This window comes from Amblyomma mixtum, chromosome 6 (assembly GCF_055824585.1).
Source record: "Amblyomma mixtum isolate Tamu chromosome 6, ASM5582458v1, whole genome shotgun sequence".
In the NCBI taxonomy this organism is placed as follows: Eukaryota; Metazoa; Arthropoda; class Arachnida; order Ixodida; family Ixodidae; genus Amblyomma; species Amblyomma mixtum.
Genome location: NC_143017.1, coordinates 138,839,274 through 138,860,221, shown reverse-complemented (window position 1 = coordinate 138,860,221; position 20,948 = coordinate 138,839,274). Strand labels below are relative to the sequence as shown.

Below are 20,948 nucleotides of genomic sequence, written 5' to 3'. Positions count from 1 at the left end.
TCGTTCAGTTGATGAAACCGAAACAACGTCGGGAAGAAATACAATTCTAAATTATTTACCGGTCATAGGCGAATATCGCACGGTGGTACATGTATATTAATGTCTAATGCATCATTTGAAAGAAAACATGAAGCAAAAATTTGGTGTCTGTAGTATTTTAGGCACCCTGTGAAATACTCTTGTGGAAGTGCTACAGAGAGGAAAGGAAAGCCCACTTCATTGGCAGCATTTTTGCTGTTTTCCTTCATGCGTTTTCTCACCTGAACAGTTTTTCTGTAGGTAATGTGCGAACACAAAGAATTGAAACTTCTGTTTCTTCAAGTGAGGACTAAATTTACTGTAATATCTAATATTTTATTATTGTATTATTACTGCACGATTTATATTGATGATTCTTCTTCCAAAACTCCAGGGCCTTATTTAGCTCTCTTAGGCTGTTGTACCATTCTTTAAATCTCTAGAGCTGGTTAACTGCTTCATGTTTTTGTACTTTCTGTTGTATATTTCTGCTCTGTTAGTGAGAAAGATTAATCTCCATGAAAGTGCGCCCTCCCAAACAGAGTGGTGACATGCTCAGTTTATTAATACCCCTCCGTCTCTTCGTTATACTCCTGTGTACATGTAGGTCTTTGAGGAACTGAAGTTTTTGTGCATAGGTGAGTATATAGTTTGGAATTGAGATGTGAACTTACAGTTGTAAACCACAATTCTCAATTTCGCAGTACATGCACCATGACATGGTGCATGTACTTGTGTGGGATAAAGTAACACACCTGTCCCCTTTGTTTCAAAATGCATTTGATTTCCACTCTTTGGAGTGCAACCTTATTAAATCAAGCTCTGAATATAGAATGACAGCAGCAGCTTTGTTAGCCGGGCCACCATCAATGCAGACAACAGTACCGTCGATACACCCAGCTCTGTATGGCATTTGCAAGTGCACCGTAAGCACAGTTAGAGTAGTTCTAGGCAGTGGTGGCGGCAACGAAGGCAGCACACTATTGGAGAGATCAGTTGCCAGTGCTGATCAGTGGCAGTCGTGGAAGTAAGCCAGAATCTTGAGCTTCTCTCAGCAGCAGTCCTAGTGGGCAGGTCGGTGCAGGCGTAAGTCATGAGCAGGAACAGGGCAGTCTGAAGTCCATAGTCACCACTCATGGGGAACTCTGGGACAGAAGAAGGTATCTGGGTTCACAGACATATACTTTGGTGAGGAGTAGCTCAGCTGCAAAAGAGCAATGTCATTAGAGGGCAGGGACTGCGGAACTTTTTTTGGGGGTGGGGGGGGGTTGGGGGGCAGGACTTGGAGTTTGTTCAGTTATTTGTTTATTTATTCCATGTTTTACTAAAATTATTATTGAATTTTATTTACTTTTGGTTTATACTCTTATATTTTACTGCTCAAAAATATATTTGAGCAGTAAAACTTAAATTGAAATAGGCAGCTTTATAACCTTTTCCAACCTAGCGACCACTACACTGGACATCAGAAAAAAAGCAATGAAAAAAAATCAAACAAAGCTAAATCAAAACCAAAACCATTTTGATGGCTTCTGGAAGAGACGAGCAATATCTCCATCATGATAGTTCCTCTCTTGGCCGCATCTTTTTAGGAGGGCAGCTTCCACGAGCATACCGCGACGTGCTCAAGCAAACAATTTCTTTTAAAGTTTCCTCTTCATCCAATTCAAATATATAAATTCTCGCAAGTGAATCAAATTTCATTTGAAACAATGTGGTTAAAAGTTTGCCCTAGTTGTGAGTAGTTTTTTCGCAATGTGATAATATTTTTATCTCCAATCTACTGGTCACTAGGATTTAATTGTTCGTATTGTTCTAATCCCTGCGCAAGCAGGTTACATTTGATTTTCAATATTGTTTGGTGCCAAAATTACATAACTCCCACTATCGTTCAAGAAATACCCTGATGTGGATTTGTCGTGCAAGTAATATGCTTCTGAGCACCATTTGGTTGTTTTATTTGTAGGAAAAACTCTCACTAATGAGGAAATTCAGGAAATTTTGTTTGGAGACTACTCGAACCTTGATGTCAATTCGTACTCAGGCGGCAAAGCGGAAAAATTCCAACCACAGTCTGTGCTTCATAGTGAAGAAAGTAGCTGCAATTCTTAAAGTGCAGATGAAAATGTGCTACTCCTAGGGCAACAAATAAATCCCAGTGTTCAGTACACTGGACATGGTTCTCCCTTGAAAACCGCTGTACTTACTGCCCTCGTAATTTGTTTACCAGCTTTTTAATAGCTTCTTAACGAGATAAAACCACCACAAATGTTTGTGCTCACCACAAAAATTCGGGATAAAAAGGGATAAAGATGTAGATGCAAGGAGTGATCAACTGCATTCAGAAAGTTTGCGCATAGTCTGTGTGAGTTCTGCAAATTACATTCATGAACAGGGGTCAGTAAATCAACTAGTACTGCAGGGATGTGATTGGTTGAGGTTACTCAGATGAAATGCTATATGACTGGATATAAAGCAACTAGCTGAGCCCCGCTGTGCTTTACATTAATAATGTCCTAAAACTGAATGTCAGAAATCTCATCTGGGTGCATATATTAAGTTAGTCCTTAATGTGTATTACAGTATATTTAAGAAAGTGATGAATACATGCATGATACAGTAAAATACAGTGAACATTCCAGTAACCTGTATAAACATTTCTTTCATAACAGCTATATATGAAAATCAAACTTTATTTGGCTGTTAGCACTCCCCTTCCCCCCTTATATGAATGTGCCAGTCATGCCAAAATTAAATTTATTCATTCATTTACTTGGCCGTCATGTTCAACAATGGGAAATGGGCACTTGCTGCTGGAGGAGTAAGGTAGAAATTGAAAGCTCCACCTTAAGGGTATGACGCGATGAGTTGAACGAAGTGGGTTCTTTCCCATAAATGCAGAACATCATTCTCCACTTAACATTCAGAGGTCCCTGGGAGTCCTCATACCACTCCTGGCGTAGTGGTGCAGTGGTTTAGAGGTGCCCCACTGCTCTTCTATGGCAGATGCTGTCACCGGTGGGACTTGAGCGACAAACGTTGCTCCTCCCGAGCGACCAATCATTAATTTAACTGCCACCTGCCGTGGTCACCAGAAAATCCGGTGTCAGCGTCGGCATTGTGTGCGAAAAACCACGTGCATGGCTCGGGCAGGTGGTGCCCATAGAGCAACCTAGGAGGCAGGTGGGCCATCTTGGTCACGTGACCTTGAGGCGTCATCACAACCTGCCCACCAGATAGTGAGCAAGCTGCCTACTTTGGCAGGTGGCAGTTAAATTAATGATTGGTCGCTCGGGAAGAGCAACCTGGGGCTCACCACTGGGAGTACCTGTCATCGGAGGGCAGTGGTGCATCGTTTAACTGCTGCACCACTGCTCCAGGAGGGGCATGAGGAGTCCCAGGAGACCAACAACGCTATCGTGTCATACCCTTAGGGCCAAGATTAAGTGTCCCTTCCAATTTTTCTTATTCTAGGTCATGGTCTAAATCTGCAATTCCTTCTGTTTCGGTTGCTATAATTTTTTATCAACTGCATAAAAACCTGCATACTTTAATTGTGGCGGTCAGTGCAATTGCTTCATCCACTACGCATTTCACTGTGCTAAACAAAAACTTATTCAAGTTGTCGGGAAGCATGGGTAATCACAAGGGGAAAGTTGCACTTCTACTGCCAGGGCAGCTGTCATGGCTCTTTTGTGTGCTTGCAGGTCCAGATCAGCTTCTTCAAGCCCTTGTGCTGCACTGCCAGCATCCAGGCAAGTTGTGTTCCTTCTGTCAAGGAGGATGTTGTTTTCTGAAAATGTTCTGCGAGGACTACAGCAATGCATCGATTGCTCCAATTATGACATACTGCGTGCAGCATGAGAAACCAAATGGCAATAGAAAGAGCACATACACATACCAGCTCTGCCTCACAAGTTCAGGCTTCAGATATTATTTTGTCACAGCTACAAGACAGTGCTGGCACGCATATGTGTTTGTTCTATTGCTGTCTAATTTCTCACACTGTGCACAGTTTTATGTGCTGCCTCCAACTAGCCCAGCTTGCATTGCAACCTACATTCACGGCTGATAGGAGACTGTGCATGCAAGCTGCTGTTTACAGAAGTGGTATGCCTTGATATACAGGGTGCTCCATATTTATCAGTCGGGGTTGTAAAAAAAATTCTCCTGCGCAAACTACTTACCTGTTTGAACTTGAGCACTGGCCATAACGTAGCTTATGATAGTCTGCATTTTTCAATAATTGGTTTAAACATCAGAACTTGCTTGAATTGTCTGGAATCGGCGAAAAACTACAGTTGTCTGCACGGAGAATTTTCGTCTAGGTAAGCGTCTAGGTAGGCCCTCTCTCCCTTCTCCTACCTTGTGCCATATGAGTGGGCTTGTTTGAAAACAAACGCTGTAAACTGCAGGAACAGCGGTCTACGAAAAGTCAAGGCCTTGGAAGGTCTTCCTTCCTACAAGGCACAGTCAACACACAGACTCCTCAGGTTTGGAAAGGGACATGAAATGTGGCACTTCAGCACCACACCGCGTGATGAGGACCACATGTTCCAGAGACTAACAGTGAAGAAGTGAGCGCGGGCAGAGTCGTGCGCTCAGACCTGGCTGCATGGTGGCTCCCATTCAGTTGCTGCTATCGTTTTGAGTGTGTGGTCTGTGCTGTAACTGTACTTAAATGGCTTCGTGGAATGCACAAGGTGCTCGTGGGCATCAGCGTGCTACAGGTAAGGTGGCTTTCTGGCGCCAAAAGGGGAGACTCGAGCCTGCTTTTGGTGGAGTGACGGAGAGAGCAGGCAGGGCCAAGACAGGGTGCTGACGCCAGTCCAAAAGAGAGGAGCCACTGCGCTCTGCTCTTGTTAGGTTGGTCAGGCTGATGGAGTTGTGTGAGAAGGGAGCTCTGGCCCAACATTCCTGATTGTTAAATTTGCATGATAGCAACCGCCTTGGTTGATTTGTAGACAGGTTGTAAATAAACTGCTGCATGTTGTTACCTGCCATCACCCACTTAGTGCAGTTGCTTAGTTGAGTGGGCTCCTCCACTGTATGTATGGACACTCATGCGAAGCCATACACAAGCGCCATGAAAAAGTATGATATTCCGGCTACCTCGATGGTTAAGCAGCAGTTCCGTCGCTGTCAACATGCAGACCACGTGAGACCCAACCTCTCTCTCCATTCAGTGCAGAAACCCAACATCAGCATGACAACCTAGCTTTTGCAAGTCAAATTGCACTTGTATTTTTGACTTACAGTTCTTTCCATTTCTTTTTTATAGGTGATGGCATTTCTTCCTATAAGTATAGCTGTAAATTTTTTGTGCCATTTTTGTGTTGATTACTAGTAAATCAAATCTCTGGCTGAAAAAAGGTTAAAAGAAATTCTAGGCGACTTTTTACCACACAAGAGTATCATATTATGTTGCCGAAAAAAATTCATTCCGAAATAAGCGCCAAAAAAAGTCAGCCAAATTTTAGAAAATAAAAACCGAAAAGCCTGACACCTGTATATAAGTTCACTACTGAGCGCAGGTGAATTTCGCATGGTGATTTATGTTTGCTAATGTCTTACACATCATTGAAATGCAAAAATACACTATGAAAATTTTGGTGTCCCTAAACCTTGAACAGTTGTCAGCAGTTCCTTGTTTGAAACTGGACAGTGGCACGCACACAGCACCGAAAGTGGCACCCATGTAAAGCTTGTGCAACTAGTGCTTCTGAGGTAGGGACACAGACGCTGCTTCAGATCTGCCCAATGGCTTGCCTAACCTGTCATTATTGGGACCCACAATCAGTTGTCTGTCATCAACACTTAATGAGATAAGCTGCATGCATGGACAATGACTGCCTACGGACTTAAAAGGACTAACTGAACAAAACACCCTACTAGGTTGAGTAGGAAACAAAATGACCTTGCCTCATATTGGCAGATCCAAGCATTATAATACACGTGGAATCGGAATAATTTTTATTTACCACTGAAAATTGCATAAATCAAGCTGAAGCAACATTCCGTAGAGCAAAACTGTGCTATTATTGGTGTATCTGGCTCAGTGGTTTGGCGCTCGGCTACTGAGCCGGGGTTCCCGGGTTCAAACCCGGCCGTGGCAGTCGCACTTTGATGGAGGTGAAACGCAGACGCCCATGTGCGATGTCAGTGCACGTTAAAGATTCCTAGGTGATCGAATTTATTCCGGAGCCCTCCACTACGGCACCTCTTCCTCTCTTTCTTCTTCCACTCTCACCTTGATCCCTTCCCTTGCAGTGCTGTTCGGGTGCCCACCAGGATACGAGACATTTCCTTTCCTCAAAGACCAAAAACAGTGCAAAACCATGTGACGACATCTCAGTAAAATGTGATATACAGTTGATTTTTTTTTAACTTTTGCACAATTTTATTTTGAAAAGCATGAGAGATACATCAATGTGGCCTGTTGAGTTGGATTGTACAGCAAGGCAGACATTATGTGCCTCATATGAATTTATAGCATGCCATCGCGGTTCGGCCACAGAAGACGACGACAGTCCCAGCACACCTGCCAAGCACGCGCAGACTAGATTTCGTGGCTGCTCAACTGTATGCCGGAGGCGCTGTCCCGTTCCCGCCTGGATGAGTGGGTCCTGCCAGATATATTTGGAGACCCGACAACGACTTGTGTCTGCGATTCATCTCCACAAATTTGGTGACCCGGACGTGATACATCGATAGGTCGCCCTCGACCCTACGTGCCTCCACCATACCGACAAACTGTCTTTGATGCCCCCATTCTTTGGCCCATCCTGGCATCCGCGCAACACAGCGCCTTGTCACGGCTCGTTATGTCTGGCCTTGCATCAACATCGACGTTCACTGGTGCTCGCGCACATGGCTCAGCTGTCAGCAAAGCAAAGCGCATTGACACACTGCGACTCCACTTGGCACCTTCCCGCCTCCCCGCTTCAGCCACCTGCACGGTGATATTGTCGGTCCCCTTCCTCCCTGCGGCAACCACCACTACCTGTTAACCTGCACTGACAGGTTCACGAGATGGCCTGAAGCGATGCCCCTTCTGGACATAACCGCGGAGTCGATCAGAACAGCACTTATCACACTCTGGGTAAGCAGCTACAGTGTCCCTTCCACCATTACAACTGATCGTGGCTGTCAGTGCAACTCCACATTACTTGCCAACCTAACTCGGCTCCCCGGCGTCAGTCACATCAACACGACCTCTTACCACCTAATTTCGAATGGTGTCATTGAGCATTTTCACCGGAAGTTGAAGGCTTCAGTTATGGCATCCGCTTTTCCTTTGTCATGGATCAAGTGCCTACCCCTACTCCTGCTTGGTTCCCGCACCGCACTTCGCAGTGACTCTTCTACCTGTGCAGCAGAGCTAACGTTTGGCACTACTCTCAGTGTTCCTAGAGAATTCTTCTAGACCTCGCCACCCATGCCTGCTGACATCTGAGATTACACATACCATCTACACAGCGCTATGAGCACTGTCGTTCTACCACATCAGTGCCACTATTCCGTCGTGTCCATGTCCCTCCCAGACCTTCAGCAGTGCACTCACATCTTTGTTCGCCATGACGCTGTACGCCCACCCTTGCGGCCACCATACGATGGTCCGTTCAAGTGCTCCGGTGTGCTTCTAAGCATTTTCTTCAGCTCATCAACGGCCGAGAGGACACAATCTCAGTTGACCGCCTTGAACCTGCTCACCTTGACACCGACGTCATCGCTAACTGTGCAGCTGCATCCTCACCCGACCGTGCCAGTCCTCGTCGCGTACGATTTGCGCCAAGAGTATCCGCTTTTTGCCATTCACACTTTGCTCATGGCTTCATCGCTAGAGGGGGGGCCCTATAGCGTGCCATCTTGGTCCGGCCGCAGAAGATGGCGACAGCCCCAGCACGCCTGCCAAGCACACGCAGACTGGATTTCAGGGCTGCTCAACTGGATGCCGGCGGCACGCTGTCCCGTTTCTGCCTGGCTGAGCGGGTCCTGCCAAATAAATTTGTGGAGACCCAACAATGACTTGTGATTCATCTCCACAGACTAATGATGAATTAATTAAAATCAACTAATTTTTTATAGCAAAAGGCAAGGTTATATTGCAAAATTGATGGCAGTCAGCATTGAAGGTAAGGTGCATTTTTTAAAAATTTTATTAATTACCAGTGTGGTTCAAAATATCGACCACCAAAAGTATGCATTTGAAAGCTAGCCGAGTTTGCATTCTTGCATTGGATATTTATAACAAGCCTTCTCCCACACTTCTTACGTGTCAGAAACAGCAGGTGCAATTGGAGCATTTGATGATGTAGAAGAAGTTGATTTCGGCGATGCCAGGTGCAGTGACTGCATTCTATAATTAGTGTGTGAAAATCAGCTCAACAAGCTTTCAAATGCACGTTTTTGATGATAATTCGAATGATATCGCACATTAAGAAAATCTAAAAACAGGACTCACCTTCGATGTTGAAGGCCAGCAATTTCGCAGTAGAACTTTGCCCCCTAAAATGAAAACTTAAATAGTTCATCTAGGTTAACTAATCGTCTAATTCTTGATCCATATGAGGTACCTAATATCCGCCTTACAGTACTAATGTAGCTCAACAGACTGCACCAAAAATCGCAGTTTTTTGAAGAAAAAAAAATCTGTAAAGGTAAAAAAAAATCACCCTGTATGTGGTTAAATGGTCACAGTTAAAGTGCCACTGTGTTTTGCATCTGTCAGTCACAGTCAGTCAGTGTCAGTCTGTCAGTGTGCTAAAACTCATCAGCAAGACATACGTGAGAGTGCTGGCTTTCAAATGCAGAGAGGCAGGTTAACACTGATTGCCAAGCTCAGTTTCTGATTCCTTAGTTTTGTCAGTGTGCAATTGCTACTGCACTCACCATTCATTGTTTCCAACATTGGGAGTACTACAAACAACTGTAACCGCTGAACGAAACTTTACCCATAAAATGCTATGCCATTTCTAACAAAACCATTGCCAAATTGCGTGTCTTGCATACTAAAGGTTCATCGTCATCAGCCTGACTACACCCACTGCAGGGCAAAGGCCTCTCCCATGTCTCTCCAATTGATCCTAACCTTCGCCAGTTGCGGCCACTGTAATTACTTCTAATTACAAAATTACAGGTAATCAATTACCTGTAACACATAATGTACATCTCTGGCACTGGCTACCTGTGTGTTTGAGGTCGTGATGCACTGTGTCAAGATGTGCAATGGTGCTGTTCAGTCCAACATTCCCGTCGTCTCAACACACCCGTGGCTTTTGCATTTCCCTCTCTCTCGGGATTCCGTGTAAAGGATACCCAATGGATGCCTACCTGTGGCATCCATGTCAATATTCTGATGTGACCTTTGTCAATTAAAGTATAATTTGAAAAATCTATTTGGCTTACTGTTATAAACTTTTTCTGCTTTTAACTGAGAAGCCAACGTGTAACTATGCGCAACCAAGTTCTTTCTTGGAGTCCTATTCTCAAGTTCATCAACTCTATCGTAAAGCACTAACTGCATGAGGTGATGATTTGCAGCGATGAGCTGAGGGCCGCTGAACCACTGTCACTCAGGTTCTAGGTTTGTAGGAAACTTCGCCCATCGCCCAGTCATCTTGTTCCACTCCTTAAACCGGGAAAATCACCACTCGACATTTCAGCATACCGCCCAATTGCACACTCCAGCAGTGTCGGGAGAATCATGGAAAGAATGTTGTTAACACATGCGGAATGGTACCTGGAGCGATACCAAATCTACCCTGGATTTATGTCTGGGTTTCGACGTGGCCGCTCTTACATCGACAATGTGGCTGACCTTGTAACATTCGTCCAGCACCAAAAAAATTTTAAAAGATTGACCGTGGCGCTGTTCTTGGACATAAAGGGCGCCTACAACAACGTAACACAGGCCATTTTGGATGCATTAGAAACTGCTGAGATTTGAGGCCTCATGTTCAGCTGGATACGCAGTTATTTGGTCGAGAGGTCGTGTTTTGTTCAGACTCAAGACGGAACAATCTCTTTGCATCTAAATTCACGCGGAGTCCCACATGGTGGAGTGCTGAGCCCAATACTTTTCAACCTTGCTCTCATCAGCCTGGTTGGCTCATTGCCACAATCTGTTCAGATCTCTATATATGCCGATAATATCTGTATTTGGGCATCAAGCGTGACCCGTCCCTAAGCTCATGCAAGACTGCAAAAGGCGGCAACGATACTGACGTTATACCTTCGTCAACAGGGCCTAAATATTTTGACAGAGAACTGTTCCCTCGTGGCATTCACACGAAAAAAAAAAATGACAAGTTACCCCATATATATTAATGGCAACGCCATTCCCTATGAGAGAAGTCACCGCTTTGTTGGCACTATTATCGATAGGAACCTCTCGTGGAGTCCCCATCTCTACCTCATGCGAAAGAGACTGACAGCGATTGTTCATATTCTCTCCCTCCTCGGGGGAAAGCCCTGGGGCACATCTGTGCACTCGATGCTTCTACTATACCGTTCGCTGTCCCTGGGATATATGCGGCATACCTTTCCCATTTTAAGCAATATTAGAAAAACAAACATTCAGACACTTCATAGTGTTCAAGTGCGAGCTCTACAAATCTGCCTTGGACTACCTAAATGTGCCTCAACAGCAGGCACAATTCTTGTCGCTGGGGGGCATCCCGTTACTTCATGCATTGCTGTTGAAACCATGAGAACACACATTCGGCACGTCACACGAGTTTCGAGTCATCTTGAAGCTCTTCCAATGCTCAGACCACATACTGCATTGGCAAAAGTAATTCAAGCTCATCGTGCCTATCTTCCTTCGCAGTTCACTCATGCTTCAAGACCATGCTCACCCATATGGAGTCTCCATGAACCTTGGGTAGACCTCTGGGAATTACTAAGAAATCTGGTGTATCATTGCCTGCTCTCAAACAAATGACACTGCATCATCTGCATTTTAACCATAAACACCGCATACATGTCTACACAGATGGCTCAGTGACTTCAACAGGCTCTGCTAGGTCTGTGGTGATACCGGCCAGGTCTATTTTAATGAAGGTGAGGAATACCTATCTCACCTCTTCAACTGGTGACAATGCAAGCAACATGGCTGGCAAGTACTCCGGCATGCAGGCGCAATTGAAAAAAATCAACCCTCAAGCTAATTTTATCCCTTGCGCTGCCCACTCACTAAACCTGGTCGGGGCACATGCTGTAGATCCTTGTGTGCAAGCCATTAGTTTTTTCCGGTTTGTACAGCGTGTATATGTTTTCTTTGCTGCATCTACTCATCGCTGGGCTGTGCTCAAGACCCACCTGAAACAAAACGCAACAGCGGTAATCCCAAAGCAAGTCTCAGACACGCGGTGGTCAGCTCTAGCAGATGCAACGAGGGCTCTCGTGGCTGGCTCTAAACAAATCATAGCCCCCTTGATGCAACTATCCGAAGGTCAAGATGAGAGAGGAGGAACGAAGCACGAGGCAAAGTGCTTGCTGAAGGCAACGACAACGTTGGAAACTGCACTGATGGCCGAGTTCTGGGATAGAGTTTTGCAACATTTCGATGCCACCAGCAAGGCACTTCAAAGCCCAACGCTCTCATTGAATGCTGCTGTCAGCCTGATGAAATCATTGTGTGAAGGAAGCATCAAACAATGCTTCATACAAGGCAAGCACCCAGAGAAAACCAAAACAGTCGACACGACACGACAGCGCTGAATGTACAAGCACACCAGAGACGCAAGATCCTTCAGCTAAATTTCGCTGTGAGACTTTCTTCATGATCGACAACCTCCTGCATGCGCTCACAGCTCGCTTGAATGCTTACACCGAAGTCTGCTCGCAATTTGCTGTTATTGTGGATTGAAAGAGCTTTTCCCCAGCACAGCGGCGGCCTAAGGCAATGGGCCTCGTCACAAAGTATTCTTCTGATCTGGCCGGCACATTTCCCGATGAGCGTGAGCAGTTTATTTAATTTGCGAGCAACGAAGGCTGTTCTTCTGCGACAGACATGCTGAAACTTCTAATTCGAGAAAAGCTTGAAGGTTCCTTTCCGGATGTTCACGTCGCTATTAGACTTTTTTTGTGCTTGATGGTTACGAACTGCACAGGCGAACGATCATTCAGCAAGCTAGAACTCATCAAGAACAGGCTTTGATCAACGATGACTGACAGCCGCCTGAGCGATTTGTCGCTGCTAAGCGTGGAGACGGAGATTCTGAGGCGGGTCAAAGTTGAACATATGATCAACAAACTCTCCCTGCAAAAGGCCCGAAAACGCTTGTAGAACTTGTAGGATGTGGGTTAACATCCGTGCCTTTCCGCCCTCTCTGTATCTATCTATCGCCCATTACCCGAAAAAAATGGCTCGTCAAAGTAGCCAACAGAAAAAGGTGTTGCGGGTACAAATGTGACTAGTTTTTATCACATCTGCTTGTGCTAGCACACGCATGTGCGCCAGTCATGGGCTCCAGCAGTAGGGAGCGTGCCCCTGTCGGATGCACGATGACGCATTCGCCTTCTTACGTATAGAGTGCACTAAAAATAGCCGCGTTGCATCAAGCGGCACGAGAAAGGCAGAGATGCGGAACGGGCACAGAGGCGGCCATAGCCTGGGAAGGTCAGGGGCTCTTTCGCGGGGAGAGTACTACTGACAGCGGGAGTGCTTGTCCGATTGCGTCATACATAAGTGTGTGCTCGGGCGCTTATGCCCAATTTCTTTATGCCTATTCAAACGGGTTACCATTGCCTAGCCTAGGCGCTTCATTTTTCGAACTCGCGCAGGCGCGGGCGTTTATGTTGTGCTTTGTTTTACGTTGCCATAATAAAGGCACCTTTTTTGTTGAACTTGCGTTGTTTGTCGGGTCATTCGCCATTCCCGAACCCCTTTGGATCAAAAGGCATGGATTCCAGCAGTTAATAAAGACAACAGTTCACTGTTCTCTGTAGCTGCATCCACAATTCACTTCGGCAAGCCCAGCAATGATACGTATTTTGCAAGAAGAGTGTGTTTTCAGCATGGTTTAAGCGAACAAGCTGCCAACATGCATACACAATTCACTGAAAGTTTGGTAGGAGTTGTGGAAAATTGAAGGGAGTATAGGCTGCACCTCTCACTTATTACATTTCATAGCACCTCAGAAATGTAATTAGGCACCACTGTGCAGTGTACTAGTGCAGGTGTCTGATAACACAAGGTCACTGAAGCAGCCACAACCAAGCAACACTGCTGAACGCGCCGCTCTGCTGCCAAGTTTCGCTTCACACGGGTGTACCAGAGGCAACGGTAGGCAATCGCCGTTGTCATTGTACAGTACGTCGCAACGAATGTCACTTCATGCTGTTACACTTCAGGTAAGATCAAATGCGCTTTTTCTGCCGACATACAACATTTTCTTTTTAATTGTTTACAAGTTTTCAATGTGTTATGTGCCATTAGTGAGACTTTGGCCCGGAAATTTGCTCAAACAAGATTTTTTGTTTTTCTATCGCTTTCCCTTGTTTGATGAGAACATTATAAATAGAGGATCTCATGTTACTTAGCCCAGCCACATACCGCATTAACATTTCTTTCTTATTCGGACCAGTGTTTGACTCGATAACACAGGTCATAAACGCGAGCAGGGCCGCAGGAAAAGAAAAAAAAGATTGTCACTTCTGTAGGCACCCATCAGTTGTAAAAGTGCTCATACTGAACAAGGGTCATGCCTGTGGAACAAGGGTCCTCAAGTTGCTGCGGAACCCTGTGTCCCGACTTCACACCTTCCTACCTAACATGGACAAAAATACCCAAATGCTATTTGTAACAACTGGATGAACAGTGAAATATCCTGCTGTCAGTAGCCATACTATTAATCAGTCCCAAAATAAAGTGGGCAAAGGGAAGAGGGCAGAGAAAGGAGACTGATCTCGGGAACCAAAAAAGTACTCAAAGGAGCCCATCTTCAAAACCCCCGCTTTGACAGGAGTCCGAATCTAGCTTGTTTATATGGCACACTGTATGCTTATGAATCCAGTGCAGATTTGCGCAGGCCTAAATCTTCCATTCATTGTGAACCTGGCAAGGAACTGCACATGCACATTGGTGTTTCCCCAACTTCTCTCTCTGCAAATCATGTAGCCGAAAGTGCTCAGAATAACTTTTCAAACAACAGCGTACCGTAAAATGCAGAGGTGCCAAAATACACACTCCACAATAAAAGTAAATACATTGCGGGCATGCTTTCAAAAATTCGAACTTTTTCAAACTTAACCAGGAGCACGCTCTGAACCGGTGGAAACAGCGAAAGTATGCATTACGCCATACCAATCTCAGCTCACTGTGGTAATGAGGTCAAGGTAGAATCCAGCTGGTGGAAGGATCTGCAAATAAGGAAAGGCGCACGCTGCAGATCAGAGTAATGCTACAAACACGGCCAGTTTGCACAGATGAATTCAACAAACTCACTCCCAGAATTTAGTAAAGCAAGTGAGGGCTCCTGCTGCAGCAGAAAAACAAAGTAACGGCATTGGTAGCTGCTGGTTGATACACACTTGAATTAATTGTTTTGTAAATGCAGAAGATGTGCATTTCCAAAACAATTACAACAAAACGAAACAGTGTAGTGGATTCACTGATACGGTAAGTGCTGCATATGCTGCTTGCATGGATGAACTGCACTGGAAAGTGGTTATAGCAGCTGCTGTGAAGTCCACACAGTGGCCGCTAGCTCTCCTCCAAAAGCCATGCTGGCTCAGCGTCATATTTGGTTTGTCTGAATACCCTCTCAGTGCCCTTGGCAGTGGCTTAAAGGCACGCACTGCCTGTTACTTATGCATTACATTCCCCTCTGTAATGTTTATACCCTGAGGGTAACAATAAATAAATAAATAAAAAATAAATGCATTAATTTTTTTCCGGAAATCTTTCCCATAGCTTCCTCGAATGCATTGGAGCACACAGAACAAGTGTTGGGAAACTATGGTAGGGACAGGCATCCCAAGTGTTTAGACAAACTCAAAGAACTGTACCAATGCAGTTATTTCGGTTGTAAAACGATAAATATTTCCATGGGCATCGACCTAGTGCTAGCTGAAGGCTAATGAAGTCACGTATTCCTTGCGGCATCCGTCGCCTTACACATGAGTTACTTGGCCGTGACGGGCCTGAGCGGATAAGCACAATGAATGCATTGCTGCAGTCTCATGCTGTACAGAAGGTTCGTGGCACTCCGAGGTACGCCAGTTATTTTGTTCACACTGAGCCAGCTCATATTTAAACTTGGGCTCCCCGCTGGCCAGCAACCCCTTCTTTCGCTCTTCGGAAGTATCACAAAGAGGCTGATCTCCTGCATTGCAGCACCGCGTGAAAAAGGAAGGAAAACATACAACTGGTCCGCACAGGTAAACGCCACCTACTTGTCGCGAACCCCGACGCTATCACAGCGCAAGTCACGTACCCCATCTGCTGCAGCTGCGAGGAAGGCAGTAAAATCCCACAGTCCAGCGCGTTTACGCTGGCACACACAGAAATAACAGCTGCGGCCAAATTGTACAGAGGCCATGAGCGAAGGAGATGAATCTTGAAAAAGACAAACCTTCGTTAGAGGCAACCGACTATCGATAGGTGCACAGTAGCAAACATGCAACAGTCCTTTCAAGCGCGAAAAAACGACCTCATCGACGCCACTCCGCGGTCTCCTCGCGCGCCTTCACCCGCACGATGTCGCGAAATTTACATCAGAAGACGCTGCATTAATAATCGAGACCGTCACACACTTGTGCAGTCGTGCAGCAGCTCTTTCAACAAGCCACAAGGCGATGACAGAGCGACGACGAATACTTTTTTTATCTAGTTGGCGGGCAAGTACGAAACAACATCGCGCGTGCACAATGAATTATTTTGACAGCACTCACCTCAGTCTGGAAAAGGTTGAAGGTAGGACTGCCTAAACCATGAACTGAGAGCAAAATTCACCGAGCTCGCATCTACCAAAACAGCAGCAGGCCGATTCACGAGAGAGAAACGAAAGCGCAGATAGCGCAACGAGGCGCTGGAGCATACACGTGTTCGTCCGTTCTCTGAAACGCGCGCCATCCTCGGCCTCGGCATAATTTTAGGCGTCTGGGTTTGAGAGTTACATGCCGCAAAAAAGAAAACCGAAAAGCCCTCCGGCGTCACATCCGCCAACCGTCCTCCTTTCCACCTACCCTCTGGGCGCGCATGCGCAGTTCTGCGGAGTTTGTTCTCTCGATGTTCAGGTCTGACAAGCCCGATGTTGGTCGTTTGTTTTGTTGGTTAGTTATTTTCACGTCTGTGGCGTTGGCCGCCATGAGAACGGTCGGTCGTGCGCGAGCTTAATCGCGCGGTTTTAAATCGTCTGCTGGTTCTTATGTTTCATATGTACAGTTTTAATTTTTAGTCGTGTTACTCCCTACAATGGCCCTTCCGCCCAACTACCGGCAGGCACAGATGACTGCGGCAACACCGCCAACACCCCGTAAGCAGCACAAAATGTCTTCCATTTTTTTCGTTCTTCGATACAGAAGCCGGCAGAGCAGGCTGTCATAGTGCTCTTGGCCAGAACATTGGTTTCGTGTTTATGGCAGATGTGCTGCAGTTAACGACTAATGATTTACTTTGAGTTTTTTTTTACCGTCTCGGAAAGCTTGCGATTGCCGCAAGGTCCGTCTCCGGAAGGAAATAAAGGGAGACTGAACAGTGAGCGTGGCGGAAAATCGATACGCATTTGTACGACGCTATCCTAAGACTGGCTTTATGTTTGCTATCTTAGTTCTAAGAAAATGACATGTAATGATCTGAAGGCAAGCATACAGTGCCTCATTTCTCCCCCTTTTTCTACAGAACGACCGAGAACTCAAGGGGCAACTTCGAATTCAAGCTCCCCAATGGTAAGTGCACGCTTTGTTATTAGCCTTTGTTACTGTCCGGAATTTGCACGAAGTTGTTTGAGGTGTAAATCGCGTGTTAAAGGAATAGTACTGGTTTGTGTTTCGCTGTAAAAGTATCCCTCCACTAACTTTTTCTCGGGTAATCGGTGTGCAAAGTTTCAGCAGTGCCGTTTTTGAGTTGCATCGAGCACAACCTGTTTTTGTTGTTTTTACTTGCCCAGGAGATAAAATGTGATCGGTTGTAATGTTACACAGGAGCTGTGAGCGAAGTTTGCACGTTCGGATCGGATTCTTGTTTCGACTGTGTATGAATCTCGCATGCGCTTGTCGTTTTCCTATTCACAAATGTTTGCTTAAATTGGTAACTGAATACAAAACATTATGAAGAACACAGATCAAGAGCGCTGCTCATTCATTGGGTATCATCCAAATTGCAGCCTTCTTCTGCAAACGCCAGCCCATTTGTGCCATCTCCTCATGGACACCCCTCTTTCAATCCTCTCAAGTTGGGCTCACGTGGCGTCGGAGGCGTAAGTTTCATCATTCTAGTGCTCTGCTTATGTCAGCCTGTACATCAGTGCATAGCTGTGGACATATCTTTTTCTCTGACGTATACCATGCTGGTTGTCCCTGGTACTGTTATGTTGTACAAGGATACTAAAGTGAACTAAATACTGGCAAAATAAAGACGGTGTATGGTCACTATTAGGTCAAAAACCTGCCCTTGTGCACCGTTGCATAGGATATTGGCTGAAGCTCATGTGTCAGTTACCTGTTTCTCCAGCAAAGTGCTGTTGACCGTCTTTAGTGGTCGTCCATGTGTACTGTCACTCAGAGAAGAGTAAAGGCCATGAGCTTGCTTTCACAAGGTGGGCTTTACCTTACTAGGCGTTAGTGGGCTTTACAGATGATACAGTAGGCTAATCAGTGTGACAGGTAAGCAGGTGGTATGCCTGCTGGCAAGTATGGTGCTTGTTATATGCAGAGTCATTTAATATGTATTTGGAGGGCTATGAATGCGCAATGCAAAACTTCCCCTGCTGCTCTGCTAACGATGCTAGACAGCATGTCATCTGCTTCACTGTGAGAAGACATGGGTTGCACCGACGTCATAGCGGCCACCATGTTTGAGACCAGGTGGAAACCTGCATGTTTTTATAATCCACTTATCACCACCTGCTCCGACCTGGCCTGCGGAAGCAATGCCTTTGACTCCATCATGGCGCTTGTGACGTCATGTGCAGCCCATATACAGCAGCTGTAATTGCCACGTTCACAATCACACTATGCAGAACAGCAGATATCAGTGGCCACTGTAGTGCTCGCAAGCATTTTTCTAGCCTTGCCGTTAGTTTTCTTTTTTCCCAGTGATGAGACATCTAGTAACCATGCATTCAATTTTGTTTGCTCATGTAGAGGGCCATTCGGCCTTTCTAAGAGCATATTGAATGCTCTTTGCCTGTAACCTGTTTATGGAACAATGCTAGTAGTCAGCCTTGGGACATTTGTCTCGCCTGCTGCTTCACTTTTGGCTGCTTTAGAAGATTCCATGGTGATGCTGCTGCTGTCTTTTGTGCAGGCCGAAAGCCGTGTGCCCAAACCGCCTAAGCCTCCTGATAAACCCCTGATGCCTTACATGAGGTACAGTAGAAAGGTAAGAAAAATGGTAAGGATTACAGCCCCCCCAGGTTTATCCATTTTGCTTCTTAACTTGGACATGGCACCTCTGCCTTGGACCAGCAGTTTGCAACTCAGCCTTTCTTCCTATGCCTCCCGCCATTTTATTGTCTTCCTTGAGGGAACCTTGAAGAGTTTTGTTACTAGTGAACCCTGACATGACTCTGTTGACATTTACAAAACTGCAAAAGATGCTTTCATCACTAAAAAAAAGCGGAATTAAAGTAGGAGTATTTCCATTCCCTCACTCGGATGTCAACTCCTGATGTTTGAGATAATGTTGAGTGTCTTGAGTTCCTTTCACTTAAGTTTTTTGATTCAATGTTTCTCGTACCTTCCATGTCTGATAAAAGGGCTTTAGCGGTAGTGATGCAAAAACTGCTTCAATATTCTGATGTGCAATTCAGCATTTTCTGCCTTGTTAAACAAAACAAACTCTTCAGATGTTGTCTCAGGCTGTTAGTGGAAATGGCAAGTGGTGTCAACACTGGACTTTCATATTTCACTCTTACTCTTTTCTAGCTTATAAAAGCCGTTTTCTGTGCTAGTAGCCTTTTTGTCAATAGAAAGTTGTGGTTCATCTATATAGATAAAGTTCAGTTTGACCTCACTATCCCACTAAGTTTAATATTTTTGTTCAGTGAGCTTACATTTCTGGAAATAACAGCATTAGCATAGAAGTTATAAAAGCTCGGTCCAAGTCTATGTCTAGGGTGCAGTTGCGTTGTGGACAAGTGTGCAGCCTTAACGACAAATTCCCATTGCAAATGTAGCTAGTGTGTTGAAAGTTAAAGTATTAAAAAAAAAAAGTAATTGCTTTAAAAAATGCCTGCAAATCCAGTGTCAGAAACATGTGATAGCTTTCTTGAAACTCCCGATGGCAAATGATATGAGCTGCACAGATCTCTGCCCTAACCTTCAAGTTCAGTGTCAACCAATAACGCAGGTAAAGCTTCATCACAGAAAATAATTCTCATATGCACCTGTAAGAAAGTTGCCCCTAGATGAGGACAGCTGTTCCTTTAACAGCTCTGTATGCCTTCAAATAGAAGGGATTGTTTCTTTCTCTAGTCATCTGTTGACATTGTGATGTTCAAAGTGAAGGAAAATTTGTGAATACACACTTTTTTGGTTGCCATATTTTCTTGCTTCCGGTTTGTGTTGAATTCAGCCTCCTACTATCTGCTAGTTGCATGGTTATTTCAATTGCTCAGGTGGCTACGCTGTACTTGCATTGGGCCAAGGTTTGTGGGCCAGGCATTGACACATTTTTTGTTTTAGCTGTAAAGTCTTACGTGTAGACATATATTGCTGCATATCATTTCTGAGTCCATCTGGCAGCTGTGGAACTAACTGTTCTGCTTATCTATGATGCACTCTGGTTCCCATAGTAGCCATATAGCATTGGTGCTGGGGGACCCATAGGTGCATTGTATGGGCTTGTCAGTGCAGCTCATTTAGTGATGCTTCTTTTCATATGTAAGGAGTATGGCAGCTTATTTAGTGATGCTCCTTTTCATATGTCAGTAGTATGTGCCAAGCGATGCCAAGCCTTTGCTTGGCGTAAAAATGAATAATTATGGATCTTTACAGGAATTACAAAAGATGTTCGTAGAATAATAGTGAAATTCATATATTGTGTAGGTGTCACTTGGTGGTCCTGTGCCAGGGTTTTTCAATTATTATTATGACATAGGTAGTTAATACCGTGACTTGTGTACACTTTGACACCTTGGTTGTTTGCGAGAAAATAAATTCCCAAGTGCCAAAGGGACTGGTGAAAAGCAGTTTTGCTCACAAGTTGGTTTATAGATGAAAAGCTTAGTCAGAGTTCTCCCAGGCATTTATGCTACAAGCCTTTGAAGGTAATGCATTACCTATATGTATTGTGCTCTGATGCAGTGTCTTTGTATGCGTGTGTGCTAGCGAGTTGCAGACTCCTGATCAGAAGCTGAACTCTCACCATGTCTTGCCCAATGATGTTCAGACGGCAAACACACCTGGTCTTTTTGCACAGTGCCATCAGTGGTAAATGTAGGAGACTTCCTCTGCTACCTGGCAAAACCTGTGTAGCTTCATGACTTCCTACAGTTTAGCGTTTGCGCTGTCTGGATCATTTATTGTGCAGGCCAGAGTAGAAAAGATTGTGGTGAGAGGCAGCTCTAATGGCCTCTGGGAAGATGGGCATGAGCGCATGGATGGGGTCACACGTTTGTGCCCTATTTGGGCTAGTGCCGTGAACTTGTTTCCGGGAAAAGAATTACCTCGAAATAGTACAATACACAGACCTCAGTGCATGAATGAATGTTCTGTGCATGCAATTAAGGGGAGACATGGGTCTCAGAACGAAAATTTTA

The 20,948-nt window shown here is 45.1% G+C and overlaps 1 protein-coding gene and 1 long non-coding RNA gene across 10 annotated transcripts in view; one reads left to right on the top strand and one right to left on the bottom strand.

The window, feature by feature from the left end:
• Positions 1–20,948, top strand: part of LOC149340579 (SWI/SNF-related matrix-associated actin-dependent regulator of chromatin subfamily E member 1-like) — a 45,233-nt gene that overhangs the window by 3,254 nt on the left and 21,031 nt on the right. For 2 of the 8 annotated variants that reach the window (XM_089549395.1, XM_089549398.1), the window contains exons 2-4: positions 16,868–16,914; positions 17,352–17,444; positions 18,494–18,580. In XM_089549395.1, the coding sequence (XP_089405521.1) occupies positions 16,868–16,914; positions 17,352–17,444; positions 18,494–18,580 (227 nt within the window). Of the gene's footprint in view, positions 1–16,288; positions 16,503–16,867; positions 16,915–17,351; positions 17,445–18,493; positions 18,581–20,948 lie in introns of those variants that run through there. The other 6 variants (XM_089549396.1, XM_089549402.1, XM_089549397.1 and 3 more) reach the window with 5 other exon arrangements.
• On the bottom strand, positions 741–16,256 carry LOC149340580 (uncharacterized). 2 transcript variants are annotated; one of them, XR_016283629.1, is made up of 4 exons: positions 15,919–16,256; positions 14,330–14,385; positions 7,732–8,013; positions 741–1,163 (listed from the first exon to the last, which is right to left on the bottom strand). It is a non-coding gene; the product is annotated as an uncharacterized LOC149340580 (long non-coding RNA). The 2 variants fall into 2 exon arrangements; XR_016283630.1 differs by lacking the exon at positions 741–1,163 and adding an exon at positions 6,020–6,970.